This window comes from Sinohyriopsis cumingii, chromosome 13 (genome assembly GCF_028554795.1).
Source record: "Sinohyriopsis cumingii isolate HCF-2022 chromosome 13, ASM2855479v2, whole genome shotgun sequence".
Taxonomy (NCBI): domain Eukaryota; kingdom Metazoa; phylum Mollusca; class Bivalvia; order Unionida; family Unionidae; genus Sinohyriopsis; species Sinohyriopsis cumingii.
In genome coordinates this window covers 37,862,335-37,888,800 of record NC_142973.1, presented here as the reverse complement: position 1 = coordinate 37,888,800, position 26,466 = coordinate 37,862,335, and the positions used below count along the sequence as shown (strand labels likewise).

The following is a 26,466-nucleotide window of genomic DNA, read 5'->3' as shown; positions in this document are numbered from 1 at the left end:
CCGCTTTTTGCCCTTGGTAGGAAAGACTATAACCACGGCGTCCAGTCAGTGCATTAGGGACGAGTCAAAAATATTCCGAATGATGTAAACTCTGCTGTACATAAACATATACCCATCAATCCTATTAAATAATACAAACAGTATTCAAAAAAGGAAATTGATTTATGGTGTCTATTTCGTATTGCGGCCATATTCCCACTATTGGCAGGGCAGGATTATCCATAGGACAAAGTGGGCAACGTGTCCAATTCCCCCGAGGCTAAAGGGGCCCCGTATATTTTCGTCTGATTTCACAGGCAGGGCCCTCGAGGCTCAAGGGGCCTCGTATATTATCGTCTGATTTCACGGGCAGTGTTGTTAATAGTACAGTAACCGTATATATGGACAAGGCAGAATATCTATGGACGCATATGTTGGCTGTACCCAGGGCCATCAAAGACCTTAATCTGGCCCTGACTTTTGCTAGCAATATTCGCATTGTGTTCATACCATCCATTGCTTTTAAGTGACAGTTACGAAACATGTCCTATTTTAAGCAGTTAGAAATGGCATAATTTGATTTGTTGTGTACTTCTTGGTGGTGGCGTTTTTATTAGAAGAAAAAAAAAGAATTAGGAGAACCTGTTTAAATAATTTTTTGGGTTTCTCTTTTAACTGTCTTATTTAGTCACCGTCGTTTGTAAAATGTTTTACGTTTAACATTTAAAAAAATGTTTAGGGTTCAATTTTCCTTTTTTCAGGTTTTTTTTTATTGACTCGTTTGTATAGTGATGACCTACTTAACGTTGATTGCAAATGTTGGACCATTTTCAGTAACAAAACATTTCTCAGGCTGTCATCCAATCTGTAACTGTAGAATATAGACAGTAATTCTTAATGTGGAACGTAGGTGAGCTGTTAATCACATGAAAATGTTTTCTAGTTGACATAAATATGAGTACCATTTATTTCCACTGGCGTTAAAATTACAGAATTTTCAAGAGGGGGTGGGGTGTTAAATATTGACGATTGATATTTTCGCGGTTGCAGATATAGGTGTGATCTTATTTTACATTTGACGTGACTAGCTTTACTTCGTATATGTTTTATTACGTTTTTCCTCTATTACGGTAATGCCAAAATTACTTTTTACAAAATAGTGATGCAAATATTACCAACAACTGTTTTCATGGGCCCAAGTTTTCCCTACTTTTCAGCTTGTTCCAACTTTTGTTGTTCACCCTCTTTAGTGTTCCAAAATGGCGTATCTACTATTCAAACTTATTTTCAATTTTGTGTTAAAAATTGATTGTACACTGCATGAATGGCCATAGCGAAGCGAAATCAGACATGGTGTGTCTGATGTGGAATTGGGTGTTAATGAAGACAGAGGCAAGATGGACTGAAGAGACTGTTAGCATATGAGTAAGAGCATGTGTATGTTGAAGTTTACGGAGATTAGTCAAGCAAGGTTTTAATTTTTCATTAATTTACATAAATTTCTTACTATTATTCTCATAAAATATCCATTTGTCCCCTTCATTTCCTTGACCTTTTTAATTAAAATGTAGTTCGCCTTTATCCTTTACTTTCTCATAAAGGATTTCTGGAAAGACTGCACTAACAGTTCCTGGGCATTTGTCCGCTGAGTGGTTGTTTTTTTTTAAAACCAAAAGATAACATTTTGGGGTGATATTTTGATCTAGTTTTCTCCAGATTTTCCAAACCATCCGTAAGGTGAATATTGCAGGTGTAATTGAAACGCATGTAAACCATAGAATAAGGCATGTTTTCCGTTGCTGAAACTTGGAAGGGGTGGGGGGTGAATAAACCAGAGTTTAAAGCTATTTTTGCCGTTGAGCACATGAAAATATATCCACGATATTCTGCTTAAATAATAATAATAGTAATAATAATAATACACGAATTTTCGTGTTATGTTACTGAGGTAATCAGCTATTTTTTTATACCCAAAAGTGTCTTTTTCTAAAGAATTAAATGTGCGTTTTCAAATTTGTAATTATTGTATGGCCATCACCAAAAATATCACGTTGCATGCCATGTTACAAGTATTCAATGCTTTAGAATACAGACCGTGTGTCGGAGGTATCATTTCTGACTTGTCACGCTTAATCTTTCACTTATCACTTAGAGATGATTCAGAACACTAGTTAAGAGAAATAATATATATATATATATATATATATATATATATATATATATATATATATATATATATATATATATATATATATATATATATATATATATATATATGATGCACCTCAAACTGATGCGACTAGTCATGTAAAGACTGTCATCAGGGTACAAAATTTCGGATAAAATCCGACAGTTTTCAAAATTTCGGATAAAATCCGACAGTTTTCATGCCGTTTTTTAAATATTTTTTTATCTTGTCCTTTTAGATGCATAAGAAGTACTGAAGTCTCTGTCCCCACCAAAACCTATTTTGTCAATTGTTTTTATTTTAAATTGTTTCATTTGAACATTTTACTGTTTTGGAGAGATGGAATAACACACTTTAGGAATGAACAGTTTATATCTGTTTTAATGCAGTACGGTATCCAACCGCTCCGGTGGCCTAGTCGGTAGAGCGTCCGCCTCGGATGTGGCAGGTCGTGGGTTCGATCCCCAGCCGAGTCATACCAAAGACTTACAAAAATGACACTAAAAGCTGCCTCGCTAGGCGCTCAGCATTAAGAGGTTAGTGTTAGGACTGGTCGGTCTGGTGTCAGGATAATGTGACTGGGTGGGACATCATGCTACATGTCTGCGGCATGATGCCCCAGTGCTAGACATCACGATAAACTGCCACACTGCAGACATCATAGCGATATGAGTGATAAATTGTTAAAGATACGTTAAAAATCTAAATCACACACACACACACACAGTACGGTATCCTTGTGCTCTCAGGTAGTGTTCTTTGGACGGTAAGTTGAATACTTTCTATGCCAAGAATGTGTTTAGAGTTTATGAATAAAACGGAGACTCAACAGTAAATCACCGATCATTATTAGACCGCAATCCCAGCAGTTAACGGTACGGAGGATCGAATTTTGCATCGTAGGGGCGTAATAAGCAGTAATTTTATACTCGCTTCTAGCTTTTCTATACCGATTATTCCTTACATTTGTTTGTCAAAAATTATAAATACCAGCCTTGAAATACTGAAATGTTCCATCCTTATCTCCTGTAAGACTTTCCCCTTTATTATTACAACTGCGAGATGTATACGAATTTATGCACACACATTTTCAGACCACGTCTTCAGTTATCCAGTATATTGATTCCCCCTCCCTCTCCAGTACCTACTTTTATTAAAGGTTATATTATACGCTTTTTTCAAAGAAAGTACAATAAAAGAAAATTGAGAATAGTCGGTAACATCATAACATACATATGATTCGTTTGCATTTCGGTGATTTGGTAAGTTACCATGGTGTTCAACTCAAACGCTTGTTTTTATGCTACTATATGCCGTATGTATTTATCATTTCTTTTTCATTACTCTATTCTTTATTATTCATTCATGACTTTTTTCTTCATTCAAAGACTATGAATGAGCTTTCACTGATATTAGTTTATTGACCACACCCATTAGACTGGATTAGCCATTTATTGCATGTGTGAGAAAACACCCTTTTATTTGAATATTCACTCGCCCTCGTATTATCTTTCAATTTCTATCATTATTAGCATTTGTGTTTTCTTTACTTCCAGATCAGGAAAAACGGCACCGCTTCGCTGAACAAAAACTGAAATCACACTTTCTACTAACCTGCAAATTATCAAGCTGTGCATGCGTTTGACGTTTTTAAAGGCTGTTAAATTGTTTTATGGTGCAATTATATTAAATGCATTTATACACTGTAGCATGTAATTGCATGTTCAGCATGTATGGGGAGCTATTGCATGTTTTAATCCTTATTTTCCCTTGTAGCTCTGTTGCTATTCTTATTTGCACTGGTATATTTTTACCAGCATGATATAACTAATAATGTTATATATATATATATATATATATATATATATATATATATATATATATATATATATATATATATATAGAGAGAGAGAGAGAGAGAGAGAGAGAGAGAGAGAGAGAGAGAGATTAGTCACTGAACTGGATCATGCACCTGAAATGCATTTACGGGGAAAAAATGTCTCTGAAAGAGTAAAACAAAGCGATGCCTGAGTGTTGAAGGACTTTTATGTACAGGAATCTTCATGTATTACCAGTCTTATATGACCCGAAACATGGAAATAATGTACTACTTGAATCACAGTCGTTATTTTCGAAACTTCATGAGTAAAGAAAAATGACCTTTTTATTTGGATAACTATTAAATGTTTCGTCAGTATTCTCGATCCCAGTCATGGATAACTGAAAGGTCCCATTAAGGGTTATCTCGTCATAGAATTTTTCGGTGTATGAGAGAGATTGGTGGTTGTGGATATGTACACACGCGAACACACACACACACACACACACACATAGAGCTATAACTATTAAAAGTATCACTTATACATTGTTACTGTTTGTCTAGTTACGTAAATGCCAACAATAAGATTTCTCGTTAACAATGAAGTTTATAAGAGACCTATTTTATATCCCTGGTATGAAAAGTAATCTTTGACAGTAAACAATTATTAATAACACTTTGTCAAATTTGAATTTGTAAGCTGAAATTGATTCGTAGGATGATAATCCTTGCAGATGTCGAATGGTCTACTTTCCACCGTATAATAAAATATGATGCACACAAACGATTCTTTTGTAATACTTACTATCCACAGAATCAATGCACACGTTTGTCGCCGTGACCTTAATTCCGTATCTAATTTTACATGCAGGCACTTTTTTCAGTAGCATATTAGTATCCATCTTTGTACTTCTCTATTTTTTTAAGGAGTCGTAGCGGCTTAGTGGTTAGCTTACCGGAGTTGCGAGCGAAACGGCGCTGGTTCGAACACTTTTACTGAATCAGCCTGGATCGGCTACTATGGTATGTTCTTGGGCAAGGCACATTACTCCAATTGCCTCTGCACGAAACAACCCACTTGTGTTGCAGTGACGTAAACACCAAACCAAATTGACGACTTTTATTCCGAATTTATGAAAACTAGGTTGAAACAATATCGCTATTTTCTCATTGAAAATCATTTTACTTCTATTATGTTGATTTGCATGAAAGGTATGTACATCGCTAATTGATTGAATTGCCTGCATGTGCTTTGTGTAATACATTAGAGGGTTCTCATTTCATTTCCTTCTAGCTGTATTTATACCAGTAAGACATCTCTCATTCTCTAAGATATAGATGCATTTACATTTCCTTTCATTTTATATGACGCTATTTTCTTTAAACAATAATTTAGCATTTTATAAATATTTTGCGTTTAGCAGTGTGCAGTGGTGTACATAGAATATCTCATTTATGCTGAATGTATTTGTTGTGCTATATTTATACAGGCGAGTTATCCTATCTCTTATATGTCGACACTTCAAGAAATGTATTGCATTATGTAATACTTTATATAAATTAATGATGTTAGTGATATAGGAATGTTACAAAATCGTGTGTGGAATGTCAGATTAATTATTAGAGTCTGGTAAATTTAGTCTCTTCTCTGTGTCATGTCTCTTGAAAATTCAGTTATTTCTCTAAAATCTTTGAAAATTCTCTTTGATGGAATTATCAAAAGAGGCAGATTAGACTCATTTCATTAAATAACTCTAAAGAGAATCAGAGAAAGATTAATTTGGGTTCTTTTGTCAAGCATACATTTTGCATGTTTTTGCTTCGTTAAACATAAATTGCGCAGATACTTAAGTAAAACCAGCTTCTTAAATGTGTGTGTAACGTTTCATCACTGTGTTTGCAAGATTATGATGAAGAAACGTATATGAACTATTCTTTGCTACTAAAGCGCTTGATTGGAGCTAATAAAGTCAAGGATGCCGTCTGTATCATCATAATCAATAGTTTTGTCCATCTTTTGACATTTCTTGTGCAGAAATTATAGTCTTTTATTAGCAATAAAGTTGCATTTCTGTCTTCTTGATATCGGGCTGACGAGATGATGATAATACGTAATGATGTTACAGGTGTTAAAGTGAGATTTATAGAGTTGTGATGTTACAGAAGTTAAAGTGAGATTTATAGAATAGTGATGTTACAGGTGTTAAAGTGAGATTTAACGAGTTGTGATGTTACAGGTGTGAAAGATTTATAGAGTTGTGATGCTAAAGGTCTTAAAGTGAGATTTATAGAATAGTGATGTTACAGGTGTTAAAGTGAGATTTATAGAATAGTGATGTTACAGGTGTTAAAGTGAGATTTATAGAGTTGTGATGCTGAAGGTGTTAAAGTGAGATTTATAGAATAGTGATGTTACAGGTGTTAAAGTGAGATTTATAGAATAGTGACGTTACAGGTGTTAAAGTGAGATTTATAGAATAGTGATGTTACAGGTGTTAAAGTGAGATTTATAGAGTTGTGATGTTACAGGTGTTAAAGTGAGATTTATAGAATAGTGATGTTACAGGTGTTAAAGTGAGATTTATAGAGTTGTGATGCTAAAGGTGTTAAAGTGAGATTTATAGAATAGTGATGTTACAGGTGTTAAAGTGAGATTTATAGAATAGTGATGTTACAGGTGTTAAAGTGAGATTTATAGAGTTGTGATGTTACAGGTGTTAAAGTGAGATTTATAGAATAGTGATGTTACAGGTGTTAAAGTGAGATTTATAGAGTTGTGATGCTAAAGGTGTTAAAGTGAGATTTATAGAATAGTGATGTTACAGGTGTTAAAGTGAGATTTATAAACCACAGTCTACTCTTTTACATATACTATTAATTTCCTTAAGTAGATTAAAGTGTAGGTGAAAATTATACAGCCGATTAAAGTCGACATGTCTTGCATATTATAAATAATCTCGATTTTATCGGTTGATAATCATGATACCACTCTTAATGACCTTTTGTTACGCATTGTATTGTAGAACAAACATGTCGGTAGGCCATGAAAAGTACGTTTTGAGCACTCATATTCTTTTTAATAATTTACTATTCTGAAATAAAGCTTCAGGCATGTTACATTCATAATCAATGCTCTGAAAAAATATGAAGAAAAAAATAGATTATATAAAATATGGAAATATGGAACGGGAGATGCACCTTCCCCAAGAAATATAATTTTTTTTAGCTCGAAATAAGAGGAACCTTTCCGAGGGTACATATGTACAGTTAGGTTGTTGTTGTTGTTGTTGTTGTTGTAAGGTTTAACGCCATTTTTCAGCACACGATAGGCTATACATGGCGGCCAGTATTAATGGTGGAGGAAGAACCCGGGAAAACCCTGGAAAGAACCACCGACCCACGAGAAGCTACTGGCAAGCTTTCTCATACCCCCATTGGCTGAATCCTAGACTCGAACCCACGCAGACAGAGGTGAGATGGCAGTGATCCGTAACGGAGAGCGCTTTAGACCACTCGGCCACTCGGGGCCCCCTGTACAGTTAGGTAGATACAATTTAAAATTATACCCTGAAAACGCTTTAAATGCAGACATTTCCATGGGGGTTTCACCCCCTTCCAGAATTCCTACAGGGGATTTGTCCCACCAACCTCTTGCCTACGATATTTCTGGATCCGTCTATTTTACACACAGGTACGGGATGTTTTGGTTTCTCAAATTTTATGGGGTGATCATCTAAAGTATGTTAAAATTATGTGGCCTATTTTGTTTATGCGCAAACTCTGTGCCTGTTAAAACTGTATACTAAACCACAGACAAAATCATCATTGACTGGTACCAAGACATTGGAAATACTGTCTGTGCTGTCTTTAATCGTTGAAGAAACTGTCATGAAATTAAAATACATAGTAACGATGTACACGTGTAATTGTGTCCATGTGTGTGTGTGTGAGAGAGAGAGAGAGAGAATGAACCTTCTGACGCAACGAAGCAGACTCTAATCGACCGAGTCTGTAAGCTTTATCATAGTTCTTAAATTTGAACCCAAGAATTTTTTTAAAAACATTTTGGTGTGAATTACTCCAAAATACACCCGAGAGCGGAAAGTTCTATGCCTGGATCTTGAAGGAGGATGTATGATAATATGTGCGTGTGTCTATATATATATATATATATATATATATATATATATATATATATATATATATATATATATATATATATATATATATATATATATATATATTCAGTACTTTGGTCGTACGTTGTTTTAGAAGAATCTTAGTTCTAATTAGAATGTCCATAAAAGTCTCACAATAAAACACATGACAATCATCACGTTGTCTAGCTATACAAATACAATGTCCTTAACTCTGCATAAAATAATGATCCTCACTCTGAGAAAGGTTGTAACCAAAACTGTCACTGATTTTTGGACAAGGTCAGCCGCTAGATACAATGTTTCATTACCCACAGAAATTTAAAAAATATTTAGAAAAAGACTAACAAACAATGCAAATTAAAGATAACAGCATTCAGGCCTGAATATAAGCAATGCATTCATCACATGCTCTAGCTGGTTCTAAATAAAAAATGTTATACTTGGACAGCCAATATAACTGCCATAGTTACTGTTATCAAGTATGGTTCTATACTGAAAGTTGCGGGTTTGATCTTTCGTATTTCGATGTTTAAAGTTATTGAATTTGTAATATGTGGTTTACATAGCACGTGGATATGTACACACACACACACACAGAAATAGAGCTAGAAATATCATTAAAAGTTTCACTTATACATCTTTACGGTTTGTCTAGTTATATAAATGTCGAACAATAAGATTACTCGTTAACAATGAAGTTTATAAGAGACCTATTTTATATCCCTGGTATGAAAAGCAATCTTTGATATTAAACAGTTATTAATAGCACTTTGTCAAATTTGAATTTGTAAGCTGAAACTGATTCGTAGGATGATAATCCTTGCAGATATCGAATGGTCTACTTTCCACTCTGATGCAGACAAACGATTATATTTGCAATACTTATTGTCCACGGAATCAAAGCACACGTTTGTCGCCGTGACCTTAATTCCGTATCTAATTTTACGACATGCACTTTTTTCAAAATAGCATATTAGTATTCATCCACGTGCTTGTCTATTTTGTAAGGAGCCGTTGCGGCTTAGTGGTTAGCCTACGCGACTTGCAACCGAAACGGCGCTGTACATTTATCATTTATGCTGAATATATTTGTTGTACTGTATTACTACAGGCGATTTATCCTATCTGTTATATGTCGACACTTCAAGAAATGTATTGTATTATGTAATAATTTATATGAAATAATGATGTTCGTGATATAGGAATGTTACAAAATCGTGTATGGAATGTCAGATTAATTATTAAGTCTGGTAAATTTAGTCGCTTCTCTGTGTCATGTCTCAAAAATTCAGTTATTTCTCTGAAATCTTTGAAAATTTTCTTTGATGGAATTATCAAAAGAAGCAGATTAGACTCATTTCATTAAATAACTCTAAATAGAATCAGAGAAAAATTACTTTGGGTTCTTTTGACAAGCATACATTTTCTATGTTTTTGCTTCGTTAAACATAAATTGCGCGGATACTTAAGTAAAACCAGCTTCTTCATTGTGTGTGTAAAGTTTCATTATTGTGTTTACAAGATTATGATGAAGAAACGTATATGAACTATTCCTCTGGTTCTAAAGGACTTGACTGGAACTAATAAGTCAAGGACATCGTCTGCATCAGCATAATCAATAGTTTTGTCCATCTTTGACATTTCTTGTTCATAAATTATAGTCTTTTATTAGCAATAAAGTTGCATTTTAGTCTTCTTGATATCGGGCTGACGAGATGATAATACGTAATGATGTTACAGGTGTTAAAGTGAGATTTATAGACTAGACTTTCTACTCTTTTACACATACTATTAATTTCCTTAAGTAGATTAAAGTGGAGGTGAAAATTATGCAGCCGATTAAACTCGTCATATCTTGCATATTTTAAATAATCTCGATTTTATTGGTTGATAATCATGATACCAATCTAAATGACCTTTTGTCACGCAATGTACTGTAGAACAAACACGTGGATAGGCTATGAAAAGCACGTTTTGAGCACTCATATTCTTTATAGTAATTTACTATTCTGAAATGAAGCTTCAGGCATGTTACATTCATAATCAATACTCTGAAAGAATATGAAGAAAAAAAAATAGATTATATAAAATATGGAAATATGGAACAGGAGACGCATCTTCCCCAGGAAATATTTTTTTTAGCTCGAAATAAGAGGATCCTTTCCGAGAGTACATATGTACACTTAGGTGGTTAAAATTTAAAATTATACTCTGAAAACTCTTTAAATGCAGAAGTTTTCATGGGGGTTTCCTAGGGGTTTGTCCCATCAACGTCTCTCCTACTTGTTTACACTCCCCCTAAACGATATTTCTGGATCCATCCTTAGACCCGTCGATTTTTACATCAGGTACGGGATGTTTTGGTTTCTCACATTTTATGGGGTGATCATCTAAAGTATGTCAAAATTATATGGCATATTTTGTATATGCGCAAACTCTATGCATGTTAAAAATGTATACTAAACCACAGACAGATTCATTATCGACTGGATTCCAAGACATTGTTTATACTGTCGGTGCTGTCTTTAATCGTTGAAGAAACTGTCATGAAATTAAAATACATAGTAACGATGTATACATGTAATTGTGTCCATGTGTGTGTGTGTGTGTGTGTGTGTGTGTGTGTGTCTGTGTGTGTGTGTGTGTGTGAGAGAGAGAGAGAGAGATAGTGAATGAACCTTCTGACGCAACGAAGTAGTCTCCAAGGTCAACCGAGTGCCGCAAGACATGAAAATAGCTGTGAGAATATTTGAATAATTATTTGTATATTGTTGGCGAGTATCCATACGTTAAAAAATTAGTCTTTATTACAAAAATAACGTGTTTCTTGCCAACTCTATGAAACAAATTTAAGATGCCATAAAGCACCATACATTTGTACGTTCTCTCTCTCTCTCTCTCTCTCTCTCTCTCTCTCTCTCTCTCCGGTGCAAAATATTTTTAAAAAATTCTTGGGTTCAAATTTGATAACTATGATAAAGCTTTCTAAAAGGGGTGACTGGAAGGACATTGGCTCCAGCACGTTCCTAAGTGCAACATTTTATGCACTGGTTTAAATAACGAGTTAAAATGGCGACACGCATATGCATTTTAGTGGAATGACTTTGTGACCCCTATCATCAGCGTCTCGGCTTATGGAACACACGTGTGTAAAATGAACTGTTGAACTACTAATTGTGTTCCAGTAAAAACGACGGTGTGAATTACTCCAAAATATACCTCAGAGCGGAAAGTTCTATCCCTGGATCATAAAGGAAGATGTGTGATATGTGTGTGGGTGCGTATGTATATATATATATATATATATATATATATATATATATATATATATATATATATATATATATATATATATTCATCATCATCATCATCATCATTGGCGACTCAGTCTCGAGAGACCATGCAAATATCGCCCTTGGAGTTTCTTCAGTCTCTGGTGTGTTGGCATCGTCTGTTGTGGCTGTGGAGGCCTATGCGCGAGTGACAGTCCCTGTTGCAGTTGATGTAGATATACTGGGAAGTCTGAGTTACTGGGGTTGCTGCCGTGATCTTCTTTCACTCACGTTTCTCTGCCGCCAACTGGCCTCTTCTGGCATCAGCGACTGATATGCCCTTGCTTAATATCAGTCTCAAGGTGCCTAGGTCCTCGGCCAGCACTTTCCAGCCGTTGGGTGAATTGTCGCATAACCTTCATGTCCCTCTTGCACACATCCTTGAAACGGAGTGAGGGGCGGCCGACTCTTCTGGTACCAGTGGCCATCTATCCATATAGGATGTCCTATGGTCCTTCCAGTGCCATGATGTCCGAGGCAGGTAGGCCATGGCTCGTGGTCCGCACCTACTCTGGTATTAAAGTCGCCAAGGAGGAATAGTGGTTCGTCTTTGGGGTATCCTTTGATTTGTTCGTCCTGTTGCCCAAAAACTGATCTTTCGTGTCTTCTGAAGACTTGAGGGTGGGGGCGTAGACACTGAAGAGGTTGACAGGACCCGCAGCAGTGTTGTGGCTGATGGACAAGAGACGCTCATTGCCCCCCCCCCCAGTGGGAGGCTCAACAGAGTCCAGGAGGTTGTTTCTGATGGCAGTGCCCACTCCGTGCTGGCGGAGATCCTCAGATTCTCGACCCTTCCAGAAGATGGTGTAGTTTTCCTCTCTGAGGGATCCGCAAGAGGCAAGCCTGGTTTCCTGGAGGACAACTATGCTGATTTTAGTCGGCTGAGTTCTCTGTCGATGGTGGCCGTCTTCCTAGTGTCGTCCACTTCCCCGATGTTGTCAGAGATTCCTGTGCACATGGTGCGTACGTTCCAGCTTGCGAATGGAAGAGCTTGAGTCTTCTTTATTCGTTTCTTGTTTCTTTTGTCTGGTGTGGAATTACCGTCTGCTTGTCATGCCGAGCAACACACTGAGCTCCAGAGACCCACTGGAGCAAGCAAACGATGGCGGGTCAATACCTTACTGACCGGGAGCTGCCCGGCTTGAGGCGGGCGGTAGTCGGCCAATGGGACACGAAGATCACTCCCACCGTCGAAGCTGACCCGTGGCGCTTCTTCCCTACGCCAATCGGGTGGGATTTACAAACCGTGAACTGCCAGCTTCCGTGTTGTTTCCTCACTGAGTAGCGAGACTGGAGTGACCTCTCCAGGGCGCAGGCCTGGGCGTGGAGTATGGAGATCCTGGGCTGCCCAGACTTCAGATCCCCCTCTCGTTCTTGCTGGTGGTGTCCAAAGTAATGCTTGTTTAGTCTTTTGTCTTTACTGATATGTAAAGAGGTTTTATTTTTTATAGAGTGTTAAGTGTTTGTTATGAGACAAAAGGAGCATTTCGTAATAATTATTTTTCCAAACTTATCCAAAATTAATTTTGGAAATGCTATGATTTATGGCATTCGAGCCTTTTAAAGCAGAATAAACGAGAGGACTCGAGAAAGCCGAATATTTTCATGAATCAGAAACAGAATTCCGCCCTGTATGAAGATTTGAATAAATTGTTACTTGAGCCACAGGTAAGTCCTCATTTTTTCTTATTGCAGTTTAATTTAGTTTCAACGCATTGTTTATATTTTTAATTAACAATTAATTTTTGTCGTCAGAAGTATGTGAAATGTTCGTTGCATTACATTAATACGACTCTGTGGTCTTAAACTAATAGAAAAGAGTGAGAACCAACAAACTTTGCAACATTCAACAATTAATTTATTTCACTAGAATAGAAAGACGTCAAGAAAAAGAACTTACGATATTGTGAATTAAATCCCAAACAAAATCTAATAATTAAAGTTCTGAATCAACTCTAGTTAAAATCCAAATTAGATCCAACACTGAAAGTGTTGACATGCCTGCCTGTGGTGGCCCGTGTCGTGGTGATGCACCAACAGTCTTTTTGGATCACAATAACACAATCCAAGAATATATCCTTATTTGAAATTTCAGTATAAATTCAAGTTTTTATATCGAAGAACGTTATTTTTGAAGAGCATGTTTTTATTTCCAGAGAAGAATCACCTGAATTAAATAAATTGAATAAATAAAGCCCAACTCATGTGAATTTCTGGACACAACAATAATACAATTGGTTCTGCTACGATCTTAAGGCACGAATGACTAATTTTCAAAAAAGCACGATTTATGTTTTAAACTAAGACAAAAAGAAAGAATAAGCTTTTGTAAAATTCAACAAATAATTTATTTCCATAGAATTCAAAGTGAAAAGGTAAAAATCGAACTTACTGTATTTTGAATTAAATCCCACCTAATCCAAGAATTACGGACACAACAAAAATACAATCGATTATCCTGAGACCTTAAAGAACAAATTACTAATTTTCAAATAAACAAGATATGTATTTTAAACTAAGACTTAAAAAGAGATCCTCGATAATGTTCAAAAGTAATTAGCCATAATTAGAAAGTTCATAAAAGAGTCACAACAAAACATGACAATCATCACGTTGTCTAGCTATACAAATACAATGTCCTTATCTCTGCTTAAAATAATGATCCTCACTCTGAAAAAAGTTGTAAACAAAACTGTCACTGATTTTGGACAAGGGCAGCTACTAGATAGAAGTTTCATTACCCACAGAAATAAAAAAAATATTTAAAAAAATCTAACGAACAATGCAAATTAAACATAACATTCAGGCCTGATTATAAGCAATACATAATTCACATGCTCTAGCTGTTTCTAAATAAATATGTTATACTTGGACAGCCAATATAACCGCCACAGTTGCTGTTATTAAGTATGAGTCTATACTGAAAGTTGTAGGTTTGTCTTTCGTATTTCGAAGTTTAAAGTTATTGAATTTTTGATATGGGGTTTACATAGCACTACTGTGGGAGCCAAATTAGTACCTTGAGTATGTCAGCATTACAATAAAATCCAATAGTAAATATTTTTTTTTAAGGCTAAGTCAGAAACAAAAACGTTTTGATTTATCAGCATATCTGGTACTCGTTTATTAAACCGTAATGACTCACTTTAAACGACTACAGAGCTAATGAAATTTTAATCAGTTGTACCTATTGTCATCGATTAATAACTAATATAAACTGTTTCTTATAGTTATCTTGAAGGACAACAAGCAATAGTCAGATGCTAAAATTAAAATCAGAAACCATTTAATCGTTTGTAAGGGGACATCTGAAGGTAAGAGAGCATACACTAACACATATTCAGATGCTTTTGATCCAGTCGAAGGAATATGCATATAATCAGAGACTGGAATAGTTTTAAAAAGCTTGAAGCTTCAAATATGTTTTATTGTAAAGTCAACAACAACTCGAGTAGTTATTTATGAGAATTCAATAATTGATATAAATCCATGGTATGTCGATTTCCTATATGTTCTTTGCCTCCGAGTAGGTATGACAAAACTTTAGACTGAAGACAGTTTAAGCCCACGTGTTAGTTTATAGTGTCATTGCTACTTCATCAACAAGTCGTGAACAGTACAATGAGTTGGTGGTACCAGTAGGTGGGGTTATTTTGTTTTCGCTGGATGTGTTTAATGTATTCTGGTTCAGTTTTCACTTTATGCACTCAGCATTTTTGAAGATTATCAAGGATGTAATACAAATTATACTTCTGCACAAAGTACTAAATCATATGTGGTTCAGCATAATGAAATATGTTAATATGCAATATGTTTGTGTGTTATTTATTCTTAGGCTACAATAGAAACGTGTCAAAATTTATATTGAGTCGGGGGTATGACAATACAGGTTTTGTTTTCTTGTACCGTAACTATGGTTACTTTGAAAACTCGTGCTCCCTGGTGCTACTCAGCTGTAGAAAAATCTTTAGAATGTACCGCCTAACAAAGGCATTTCACATTTTGGATGAAGAACACTCCTCACGCAGGAAAAATCGTTGTCAAATCATATTTTTTGTTTGTTAGGCATGAAATTCATCACAGGAAACGTGTATTCCAGCCTGCGAGATTTAGGTATATGAATCTAAAAATGACATGCTTTACAAAATGTACTGACCAAAGACGGTTTAAATAATCTAGTTGCTACATACACTCATTATTTTGCGATTAATTCATTATTATTGTTTTGGAGCTATTATTTAGAGTTTGTTCGCCTGACGAGAATATTTATTCTGTGTTTATGTAGTTAATGTCATTGACTTTGATGAGTATTAGTTCTGCTAGAGTGCCATATTTGTTTTATGGTACTTTACGCAGTTGGGATAAATACAGCAAACAGTTTCACAACATTTTCCATTATTAAATTGTATACATTCTAATTTTACATTTGAGAATTTGAAAGGTGAATGACAAGACTCGACATAGTTGAATATTTTTTTATACTTATTATCATCAAAGAGTGTTAAACAGTGCACACGTAAAAAATGTAAAAAGTGAAGAAAAGTTTATAATCGCGTGTTACTTCGGCTAGAACTATGTCCCATGGGGAAAAGTTTATAATCGTGTGTTGCTTAGGCTAAAACTATATCTCCTGGGGAAAACTGCCGGAGTAACCGTAATTATACATTGATATAGCTGGATACAAACAATAGACAGCACAGATGCTCCGTGGAATTGAAAAGAAATTAGCATGTCCAGCGTGTAACGTGTGTAGCGTGTGAAACTGGGCAAAGCCTTTTGTTATTGTTTTTGCTATGTATTCAGAGTGTGTAATACATGAGGAAATCTTTAATGTATATCTTTAAAATTAGAAGAAAAATTGTATACAACTATTTACTGACAATATTATGTTTGAATTGATCCTAAAACAAAATATTTCTGACATACCATATCGTTAAATCTGTCATTACCAATCTGCGAGAAATAAGTGTATCTAGTGCAGTAATGTTACACGCCTATGAAAAAGTTTAATGATTTATATACCAGATTTGTAGACTGCTGTCTCGCTGGCAGATTTTGTCATCATTAAATAGATGTTAAATAAAATTAATTGAGTATTTTTTATTCCAGTCTGTCAAATTAGGGTCTGTTTTTTGTTGTTCTTTTTCATTTAAAGCCCAGCGTACCTAATGATTACCATAGTAAATCTTTTAATATATGTCTTTCACGTTGCGAGATTATCAATGACAATTAAAGACCCTTGTTGATAATTGTCTTGCCTCCCACTAACTACCACATCGCAAGAGCTTTGGCAATAAATGGAATCTGGTAACAAGTAAAGAGATGAATAAGATTCATTTTGTTCCATCTACAATTTTTAAGAATACACAAGTACTTTCTGACATACTGACTTCCATTAGACCAATTAGTTTGAGAAGATGTCGATTATTGTCTCTTGCCTGGATTAGGCTTAGGCGATAGTATATGCATCTAATGAGACTTAATGCATTGTCAACAGGAAAGAATATCATTCAACGGATACCCTTACTGATATGTTATTTCTTTCTTTTGCGTAAGATGTCTAAGAAACGAAGGAAATGGTTCTAATGTGCTACAATAAACAAATCTTCATGAGCGGAATACCTTGCACAGACAGCTGTGCAAAATTTTTCATCCTAGACTTGGTCTTAACAGATGATATCATACTCACCGGAAATATATTGAACATCCTTATAAACGCAACACATATGATGGGAGAGTTTTCTCGGATTTTTGTTTATTTTCAGACCTAACAATTCCACGCTAAATAATAATGCAGTAATAATTTTCGTTGTAAAACTGGTCCGAATCCTAATTTTTTTTATGTGTCATGGAACCGTTTCTTTTTGGAAAACAGTTTTTTTTTCTACAAAGATAGTCACAGTCAATGGACTGACACATTTGTAGCATCATCAATATTGTTGCCTTGTTAAAATAGTTAAATATAAACTCTCACTTAGAATAACACACTGCACAGATTTCTTTTAAAATTAACCGTCCATGTCCAGATGAATAATGTATGTGATAACTTTCTAGTGCTGACGTATGTTAGCGTGGGCGCACATGCATACACCAGTGTTTCCTCCCCATATTTTTCAGTGTGTAGTAGTAACCATATAAGCAGTAAAAGTTTTATACTGCAAAAAAATGTCCTTTTAAGAGTAATGTTTTCCTATGGCTTAAAAACGGAATAATTTCAAATAATATTTTAAAATATACATGGTTCTTTAAAATGGTTGAAATATGATGCTGAGAATCATTAGTGTGATGTCGAGAAATGTTCAAAAGGTGAAACAAGGAAAGATGACTATGTAATACAAGATCAATTAGGGTATAGTGAAACAAATCAGCTGAAATGGGAACAGTAGAACTAACAGGGGTCCTGGGGATCCACCATGGCTTAATGACTTTAGAGAGAGCGTTGCACATACACCATCAAGTTCAACAGTGGGCGCCATATCATTTTAAAGTATTTGGTAGCAAAGGATGAATAATACCATTGAACATGTTACAGCAAGAAATCGGCATGCTTCGTTACAAAAGAAATTTTACGAAAAGAATGAAACTTTGAAAATAATTCAGTGTTTGGGTTAAAGGCAAAAGAAACTCGGGTAAAACAGACACATGTTCCAGATTCTACAATATACGCGTAATTAATCAGAAAACAAAAACACAACAACACGTCATTACCATGCAGATATGGTGATATAATTAAAAACAACTCTTACAGTATATAATATGAAAGGAATGAATCATGTGGCTAGAAATGGGAACAAACGGGCTGTCACGTTATAAGTAAGGAACAAAAGCCCGATTGCAACATGTATATGCTAGACCCTGAGGTTAATTATTCGCTTCATAAATGTTGCGAGTGTCAGCCTTGCGAACAATGAGTGTCAAAGCGATGTGTACACAGCTGGCGGCCGGCTTATGTTACGATAGTGTAAGGCGACATCAAAAGGACGAGTGGGAAGCCAGTTGTATATAACATGGCCATAGGAACTTGTTACTGGCGCCTTATTTGGCTGTGTGCGATTCACAGGTAAGTAGCATGCTTTGCCGGTGTTGGGCTCAAAGGAAAATCAAGTTGGGGTCGTAATTCCACCCTTGACAGACTGCCGGGGAGGGGGCAATGTCTGCTAATTATGTAGACCATGGGTGAATCGACATCCACTCGGAATTGAGCAAGGCGTGGCCACCATTGGAATAGCAAGTTTAAATCTAGTGTCTTGAAACTAAACGTCAGTAGTCGCTAAACCATCTTGAGGGAATTACATAAGGAAGTTATAAGCTACTCCGAGGTCATTCGAAATTGGCGGGAAACATTGTTATTCTGGGAATTACAAAGGAGCTTCGGAAAGGAAGCTTTTAGGGACCGGAGGAGCTGTAGGGGACAGAGAAGGGAAATACCCTGGTCCAGTTGGTCCCGAGTCTCTGGGAGACAAGAAAAGGAGAGAACGGAAGTGGAGGAAGTGGAAGGGTGAAGGACGTGGTTGTTGGACTGAAGGGGTACTGGGTACCAGTCAAGAAATACTACAGATGAGTAGAAACACAGGACAGGAGGAAAATCTATCACACTAAGTCAGATGATGAAATAGGCCGTCACTTGGTCGAGTGAAAGACGAGTGATAGGGTTTTGAATATTGAATTTCATTTGAGGAAGGACTATCTGTAATTGAATGGCATTAAATTTGTTGTTTATTTGAATTCCACCTTTTGTGTATTCAGTAATTTAACTGTCGGCATCGCTGACTGGGGGCTCGGAGCTTTGCATCTCTATCACTACTTCAATTTCTGACAAAAACGAGCCAGGGTGGGTCTTCTGTAATAATTAAAGATAAAACTGGGAGCACCCCACCCCAACCTAAGGTAGTCTACGAGACCTTTACACGGGCAGTTTTGCAAAACTCGGTTGAGACACTATTTGTTCTGATGTACCACACTTATGTTTTAATTGATGTAGTCTAATAGCGGTATTTAGCAGTGGCGGCGTAGGGGGCGCCATTGGGAGCTTTTTCTTTTGCAGCTGAATGTATTGTAATATTTCATCTTAGCCTTAGAATAATGAGGGAATTCTTAACAAAACTTATATGTATTGGGGGTGGGGTGGGGGTGACAGCCGACGTAAAAGGCTGTTCTCTGTTGCAAAGTATGTGTAACATTATACATGTGTAACTGACCAATCAGAACCCATTGACATCAAGTTTGTTACTTATTCCTTATTCCGGTTGAATAATGAATAAGTAACCAGTTACCGATTGAATAAGGAACAATTAACCAGTTACTTATTCCCGATTCAGCTATTTATATATACATTTGGTTACTGATTCATTATTCGCATCCAGTTGGGTATTCATTTATTTATTTACAGTTCCATAAGTAATTGGTTATAACTTACTTATTGAAGATTAAAAGCCCTTCAGGACATGCATTGGTGTTATTCTAACCTAGTTAGAGAAATAAGAGTGTTCTTTGGTGTCAGCTATATAAAGCTGACTAGAGACAAATCACGGACTATGTGTAGGAAGGGATTAGGATATTGGTGGGTATACATAATTAGTAATATGAAATAGGATTAATCAGTTGTGTTACATGTTGGAGTCGCGTTCTGTTGTGCATGGCGCGAAATATTTGTATTTTGTGTTCGAAAAGCTTGCTAATAGCTCAAGTAAACGTGAAACAAAAAACAACAACAACATACAAGTATGAAATTGGAGATTTCTCTTATGTGGTCATAATGTGCTTACAGAAGAATTATTTCAAGTATCTACGGGTTTAGGAAGACCTCAGTTGACATCGAATGTTGTCTTGAAGTCTTTGGAACTGGGTAAGCAAGCATACGGGTAGGTGTATGAAACACGCTCAGTGTGAGTCAAATCTAATTATCCTTAGTGCGGATTAAACCCGTACCTAAACGATTTCGATTGCAACTTCTGATGGACAGTTTCTTTTCAGGAATCTGTTCCAACAGAAAACAAAGTCATTGAAAGAATTTGTTTAACCAATTTCCAGAAATTGGAGCTACATAAGGGGGATGGGTGTACCGCATATGCGGTAAGAAGATAATATTTTACTTATTCAGGTGGGCCAATACGTCTCCTCTTTAAAGAGTTTGTACATGGACTTTTCACTGAGATTTTATCTCTAGGTAATAGTGTCGAACCACGAAAGAAGTCCTGATGAATCTCGTCGAGAGGAATCAGCGAATAATGGGGCAACCTACGAGCACCTGGTATGAAAAAGACGCACAATTTGGATCGATTGAATAGATTGTTATTATTGAATCCCTAACTAGAATATATCGATTTCAACGCCTTTCGGAAAATATCTAGCTAGGGATCTCTTCCAACTGTATGAAAAGATTAAAGAAAATTCGTCAACCCGATTTCTTGGAAACCGGAGATTAATATATGATAGTTGTAACAAAGTCCACTAACAGATTACCTCTTCAGTCCATATCTGGTTTCTACAGTTCACCACTGAAACGATCTTGGCATTTATTATTGTACGATATCTTCTAAACAGATATATATTTGACTCTCAAAAGCATTTTTGACGGTGTTTTTTTAATGCAAGCGGAAAACGTAAGAGGGTCTTTACGGATACCAACAGCATTTAAAACCGTTATAATCTATGAATAGATTGAAGCCAAACTTTGCGATGCTTGAACCCTTACTCGGAGAATTTTGATTTCAACCCCTGTTTGACGGTCGGTAAAAAGTAACCAATCCCAACAGTAGAAAATCTTCGAAAAAAATTAGTTGAGACGATTTCAATGAATTTGCGGTTAAATTGAAGGGGTCGAGCACAACACATGTGATCAGAATAATATACCTTATGTATATGTTTGGGCCTCTACGTCTCCTCTTTAGAGAGTTCTGACATTGGACCTTCCTTGATATTTTATCTCTGTGCGACAGAGTCCACCCACGAAGGAAGTCCTGACGAATATCGTCGATAGGAAACAACGATGGATACCGAGTATGAAAAACACTAAAATGTTCATAGATTGTATCAAACTATTGCGCTAATTGAACCTCTACTAAGAGGATTTTGATTACAACGCCTCTTTGATATTCTGTACATAAGAAAGAAAAAGTGGAAGAAAACACGGCCCCTTTCTAACAGCAGAAAAAGTTTAACGAAAATTCGTCGAGTCGATTTCGAGAAACTCGCGACTAAGTAAAGGAAGTCGAGCAGATCACATGCCGTAAAATTATATAGATGTGGGTCATTACGTCCACTCTTTATACAGTCTTGACATGAACCCTCCATGGATATTTCATAAATGTATGCACACAAGCTCGTTTATGTGTGAGCCTGATAACGAAAAGATGCCTTGTTAATATAAATGCTAAATTTGTGGACATTTTCACTATCTTCAAAATAGCCTGTTACAGGTACACGAACATATGGAACCTTTATTTAACTAAATGACACACACACACACACACACACACACACACACACACCTACATACATGTGTGTGCAGGTTTCAAACCTCAATGCATCATAATATGATATGACGAAAAGAAATTGGAAATTAGTTTTCTAACATTTATTATATACAATTACCGATGGAATTGTCACTACAAGATTCAAAACATGAATACTTTAAACCGATATATTCGTCATCACTTTTATATCTAACGTATATTAACATTCAACGAAAAATTATGGTTATCTGTTGTGTTAATTAAGTTGTAGTGGTGAAATTGTATAAACATTCAATATTTCTGTTGAACATTCATACATGACATTTGTAAGAAGCAATTATTCCAAAATTGTGTTCATTAGTATATAACAGAAGTCATATTGATGAACATGATATATTCACGAACATAAAATACAGGATCACAAGAATATGACATCAACATAATGCTGATATTACATTAAAATTAACAACAAACAGTTTACTTCATGTGTTTTCAATCGCCTTCTTCTGGAAGATGACTTCTTTCAGATGTCTGCGTATATGGCAATTTCAATATATATGGGAAAGGACATGAATTCTCACAAACAGAGCCATACAAACAAGAAATCTTTATTCCTAAAGGAAAATAGTCTTTGAACAAGAGGCACACTATATACTTCTAAGCTGGTTTATATTCCTTAATGGGGCATAATGAAAATGTATCGAAACAGGCTATAATTTCAAAGTACTTTTAATTCGCTATTAACTTCCGTCTTACACTTAAAATGACCTAGGAAGTACCAAACAGTTCCAGTGTCATTGTTAGATACTCAGTCTACCCTCCTGCAGTGGAACACAGAATCTGACCTATATTGGAAACATTGATTCTCACTGGGGATTCCAGACCAGCTCTTACCACCAGCATGTAATACAAAATCTCGTTTACGATATGTACGTTAGTACCAAACCCATCTAGCTCTAATCCTTCTACGGCACCTAAGAAATAAATGATACAGATGGAACTCCACTGATTTGGCTATTAAAAACTTCGACAGAATAGCCTCCTTAAGTAAAAAACCAAGAAAACCAAAACGTTTCTCCCCTTCCTTGTCACTGTCCACCTCATATTAAATCGTCCGAACGTCTGATGGGGTATATATCAACATGTTCCTTGATTGCGTACCGTAAACCTATATGTCTCAAGAAACATCTGGTATGTGCCATGTTAATTTCAGTTAGGACGACTGGTTGAGGTACATACCGTTGCAAAAACAGGCTAATTTGTAAACATATGCCACATATCTATTTCTCAGAAATTCGAAAACAGGAGTTACAAAATCAATTAGAATTTATGATGCTCAGACAAGAATGTATTCTAACTTCTTTCATGCAAGATCTGTGCACGCTATATGTTGGTGAAACCGTTGATTTCAGAAATCTAATGACAAATCACAGAAGCCATATTTAGAACAATAAAATGCGAAAGTCGCGAATACTAAGTGTTATAAAAACCGATGTAAATTAATACCAACAAGGCAAACAAAGCAACCTATCACAATGTCAAAATCTATATCTATCAGTGCTTCGTTTTTAAATCTCCAAATACATTACTGTAATATGTATATATTTTTTCAAATGAATAGTTCTATGAATTTAAATTCTTACAATAACATTCTTAAGACAAAACGCAATTTCACATCATTTCGAAATGCTCACAAGTCCTGAGGATTTAATTATGGTCACTTGATATATTAGAAACAAACATTTGTATATCTGGCCTGACCTAATTTAGCTATGATTTGTTTAGCATTCGTTTATTCTTTCAATGATTCATATAAATTTAAGACGGAAAATCGTCCGAGGCTTATGTTCAAATTTTCTCACTAATTAAAATCGAAACCGCGATCGTTGCACTGCATCAAGGCTATTATCATATACGAAAATACCTTTCACCCATGATTGCCAATAATCTAGATCATACCAATTTGGAGCTTCAAAGGCTTCTTTCATATATCGTCTTTAATAATAGTTCAAAGAACAATGCCAGTAGCCAGTATTTTAAAAGGAGCTTTCACTGATATGATCCTCCTTGTAAATCTACAAGAGTATCACTAGTTAATCAGTCAATGAACCTCTAGCTATCCCCAGTATCAGGTCCTTTATCCGACATCTAGCAGCGTGTATTCTTCCTATAAAAAAGATTCAATATGGGTAAAAAAACATATATTTTTCTTTTGTTACGTTTATTAAATTTATTTTATGTCTGAATTTTGTCCGTGATGGAGGGTAGAGCTGCGGCCGACTTGACACTTGTCATGACTTTTTAAGATATTAACTAAAATGTCAGTTCATAGTCTTAATTTGTTCATGAATTTAATATGTTCTGGAAGCGAACTTCTTTAGTATATTTAGTTTGGAATTTTCCAAAAGTGTTTCAGAAAATGATATTGCGACATAGGTGAAGTGGGGATGTACATAAAGTGATTTTTTTATAAAAAAAAATATAAATACAGTCATAATTCCGGTTTTGAGTTCAATCTGTGGACTGTTGGGTTCAGATATAAATTCGGATGAACTATTTCTTTAAAGTATTCATTAGAATTACAAAGTGCTCATTGATCTCTAGGACTAAAACACTACTTTATGATTATTGAGAACTCACTCAAAGACATTATCGGTTATATTTTTGTGATATATCAAGACATTCAAGACTCTTGGTACAACATTACATTGAAGAATAATGAAATTCCTTCAGTTTCTTTTATACTTTCCTAATTGTGATGGAACGTTTAGGAATAATTTGGATTTAATTCACTACACTCTTAAAGTTTAAGTTTGTTTTCTAGGGAACAAATTGTCTGTTGAATTTTACTAAACTTGCAGGTTTGCTTTTTACTGTTATATAATTTAAGAAGATAGAGTCGTAACATATAAACTATACGAGAAATTAAGTACACAAAGGATTATTTTAAAATAAAGTTTGTGGACTAACGTATATATGGATATTCGGACAGAAAGGTGTATAAGAGCAATTCACTATCTCTACGTCTTTTATAGTAGGAGCATACAAATAATTCACTGGAATATTGATCTTAATATCTAAAAGGTATTTAATAAAAACTGAACGGACGCTTATATATAACGGAGATATAATTAAAAAAAACTCAACAATGTAAAAAACGATAAGCTATTATAGAAAAATTTCACCAAAACAAAAAGAACATTGGAAAAGACGAACTTAAAATAATTACTTAAACAAAATTAAATTTTCAGAAAAAATTTAATGACGATAATTTACTATAAAGAATGTATTGACAATGTATCATAAATTCATACTTAAACATAAATCAAAGGTCTGAAAGATGGGTGGAGATGAATGTGTCACTCAGTGGAAGGTACATGCATTGGCTCAACAATACGTACCTTACCTTATCGGATGTATGTGGATGTCCCTCTGTGATTTGTTCCGCGGACATCATGATGAACACTCCACAGTCATATCCATTCTCCTGGTGAGATTTTGCTGTACAATATATACTCATTATTCCCTGTATGAAAACAAAGTCACATGGACAGCGTTCTTTTGCATACCAGGGTCCAGCAACGTGGAATGAATTGCCCACCGAACTTAGACACAAAGACACAGTGATCACATTCAAGAGTGCTCTCAAAACTCACTTATTTCGACTGCAAGAACAAACTTAAAGACCTAATAATGTTTCCTACCTTAAATATTTTCAGCATGTTTTTTAATGTTTTCTAATTTCATGGTGTTTGTTTTTGTAATCATATCATTATATGTTTTTTTTTATCTTATAGGTGTTGTCTAATGTTGTAAAGCGCTTAGAGCTTCTAAAGGTTAGGCGCGATATAAAGTCCTCAATATTATTATTATTATGATTATATATATATATATATATATATATATATATATATATATATATATATATATATATATATATATATATATATATCACCATTTCATATCAAATATTACAATATTTACGTCAGTAGATTTCCTAAAAGTGTTCCTTTTGGTTACACGTTAAACATGCTCATAAAAAGGACAGTGTGTAAAATCTGATAAACTATCTGGATCACACGCAGTTGTGTAAAAAAATGGATGGTATCTGCGAGTGTAGAGCATCAACAATTTTAACCAGTGAAGGTAGATTTCAACCAATTCAATATAACGACATTTTGTCATTTTTGCTTATTTTGAAGATGAAGATCCCTTTGCTTTTACATTTTCAACTAGATAAGAGTTTATTTTTCTCAAATGTACATCATTATCATAACGTATGAAAATAACATCTAATAATTGTAATAACTTATATAATGTTGTACTATTCCCGTTGAAGATCATGGAATCTCCGTGTTAGATATTGAATTATATCAAAATATGCATGTCTCCATTCAACACAATAATTCAAATTGTATCGATTGCCAATGTTAGAAAAGAGAGTTAAACTTCTATGATCAGATTAAAATATTGTAATAGTAATAATGCGGTTATCATAAGTTATATTGTCTTAGTTCTTGAGGTTTATTATATA

General features: G+C 35.1%; 1 protein-coding gene across 1 annotated transcript in view; it reads left to right on the top strand.

The window, feature by feature from the left end:
• LOC149785229 (glutamine amidotransferase-like class 1 domain-containing protein 1) overlaps window positions 1–5,983 on the top strand; it is a 49,813-nt gene extending 43,830 nt beyond the window's left edge. Inside the window, exon 8 of the mRNA XM_089979058.1 lies at window positions 3,724–5,983. Coding sequence (XP_089835184.1) covers window positions 3,724–3,751 — 28 coding nt within the window. The 3' untranslated portion in view covers window positions 3,752–5,983. The remainder of the gene's footprint in view (window positions 1–3,723) is intronic.
• The last annotated feature ends 20,483 nt before the right edge of the window (window positions 5,984–26,466 follow it).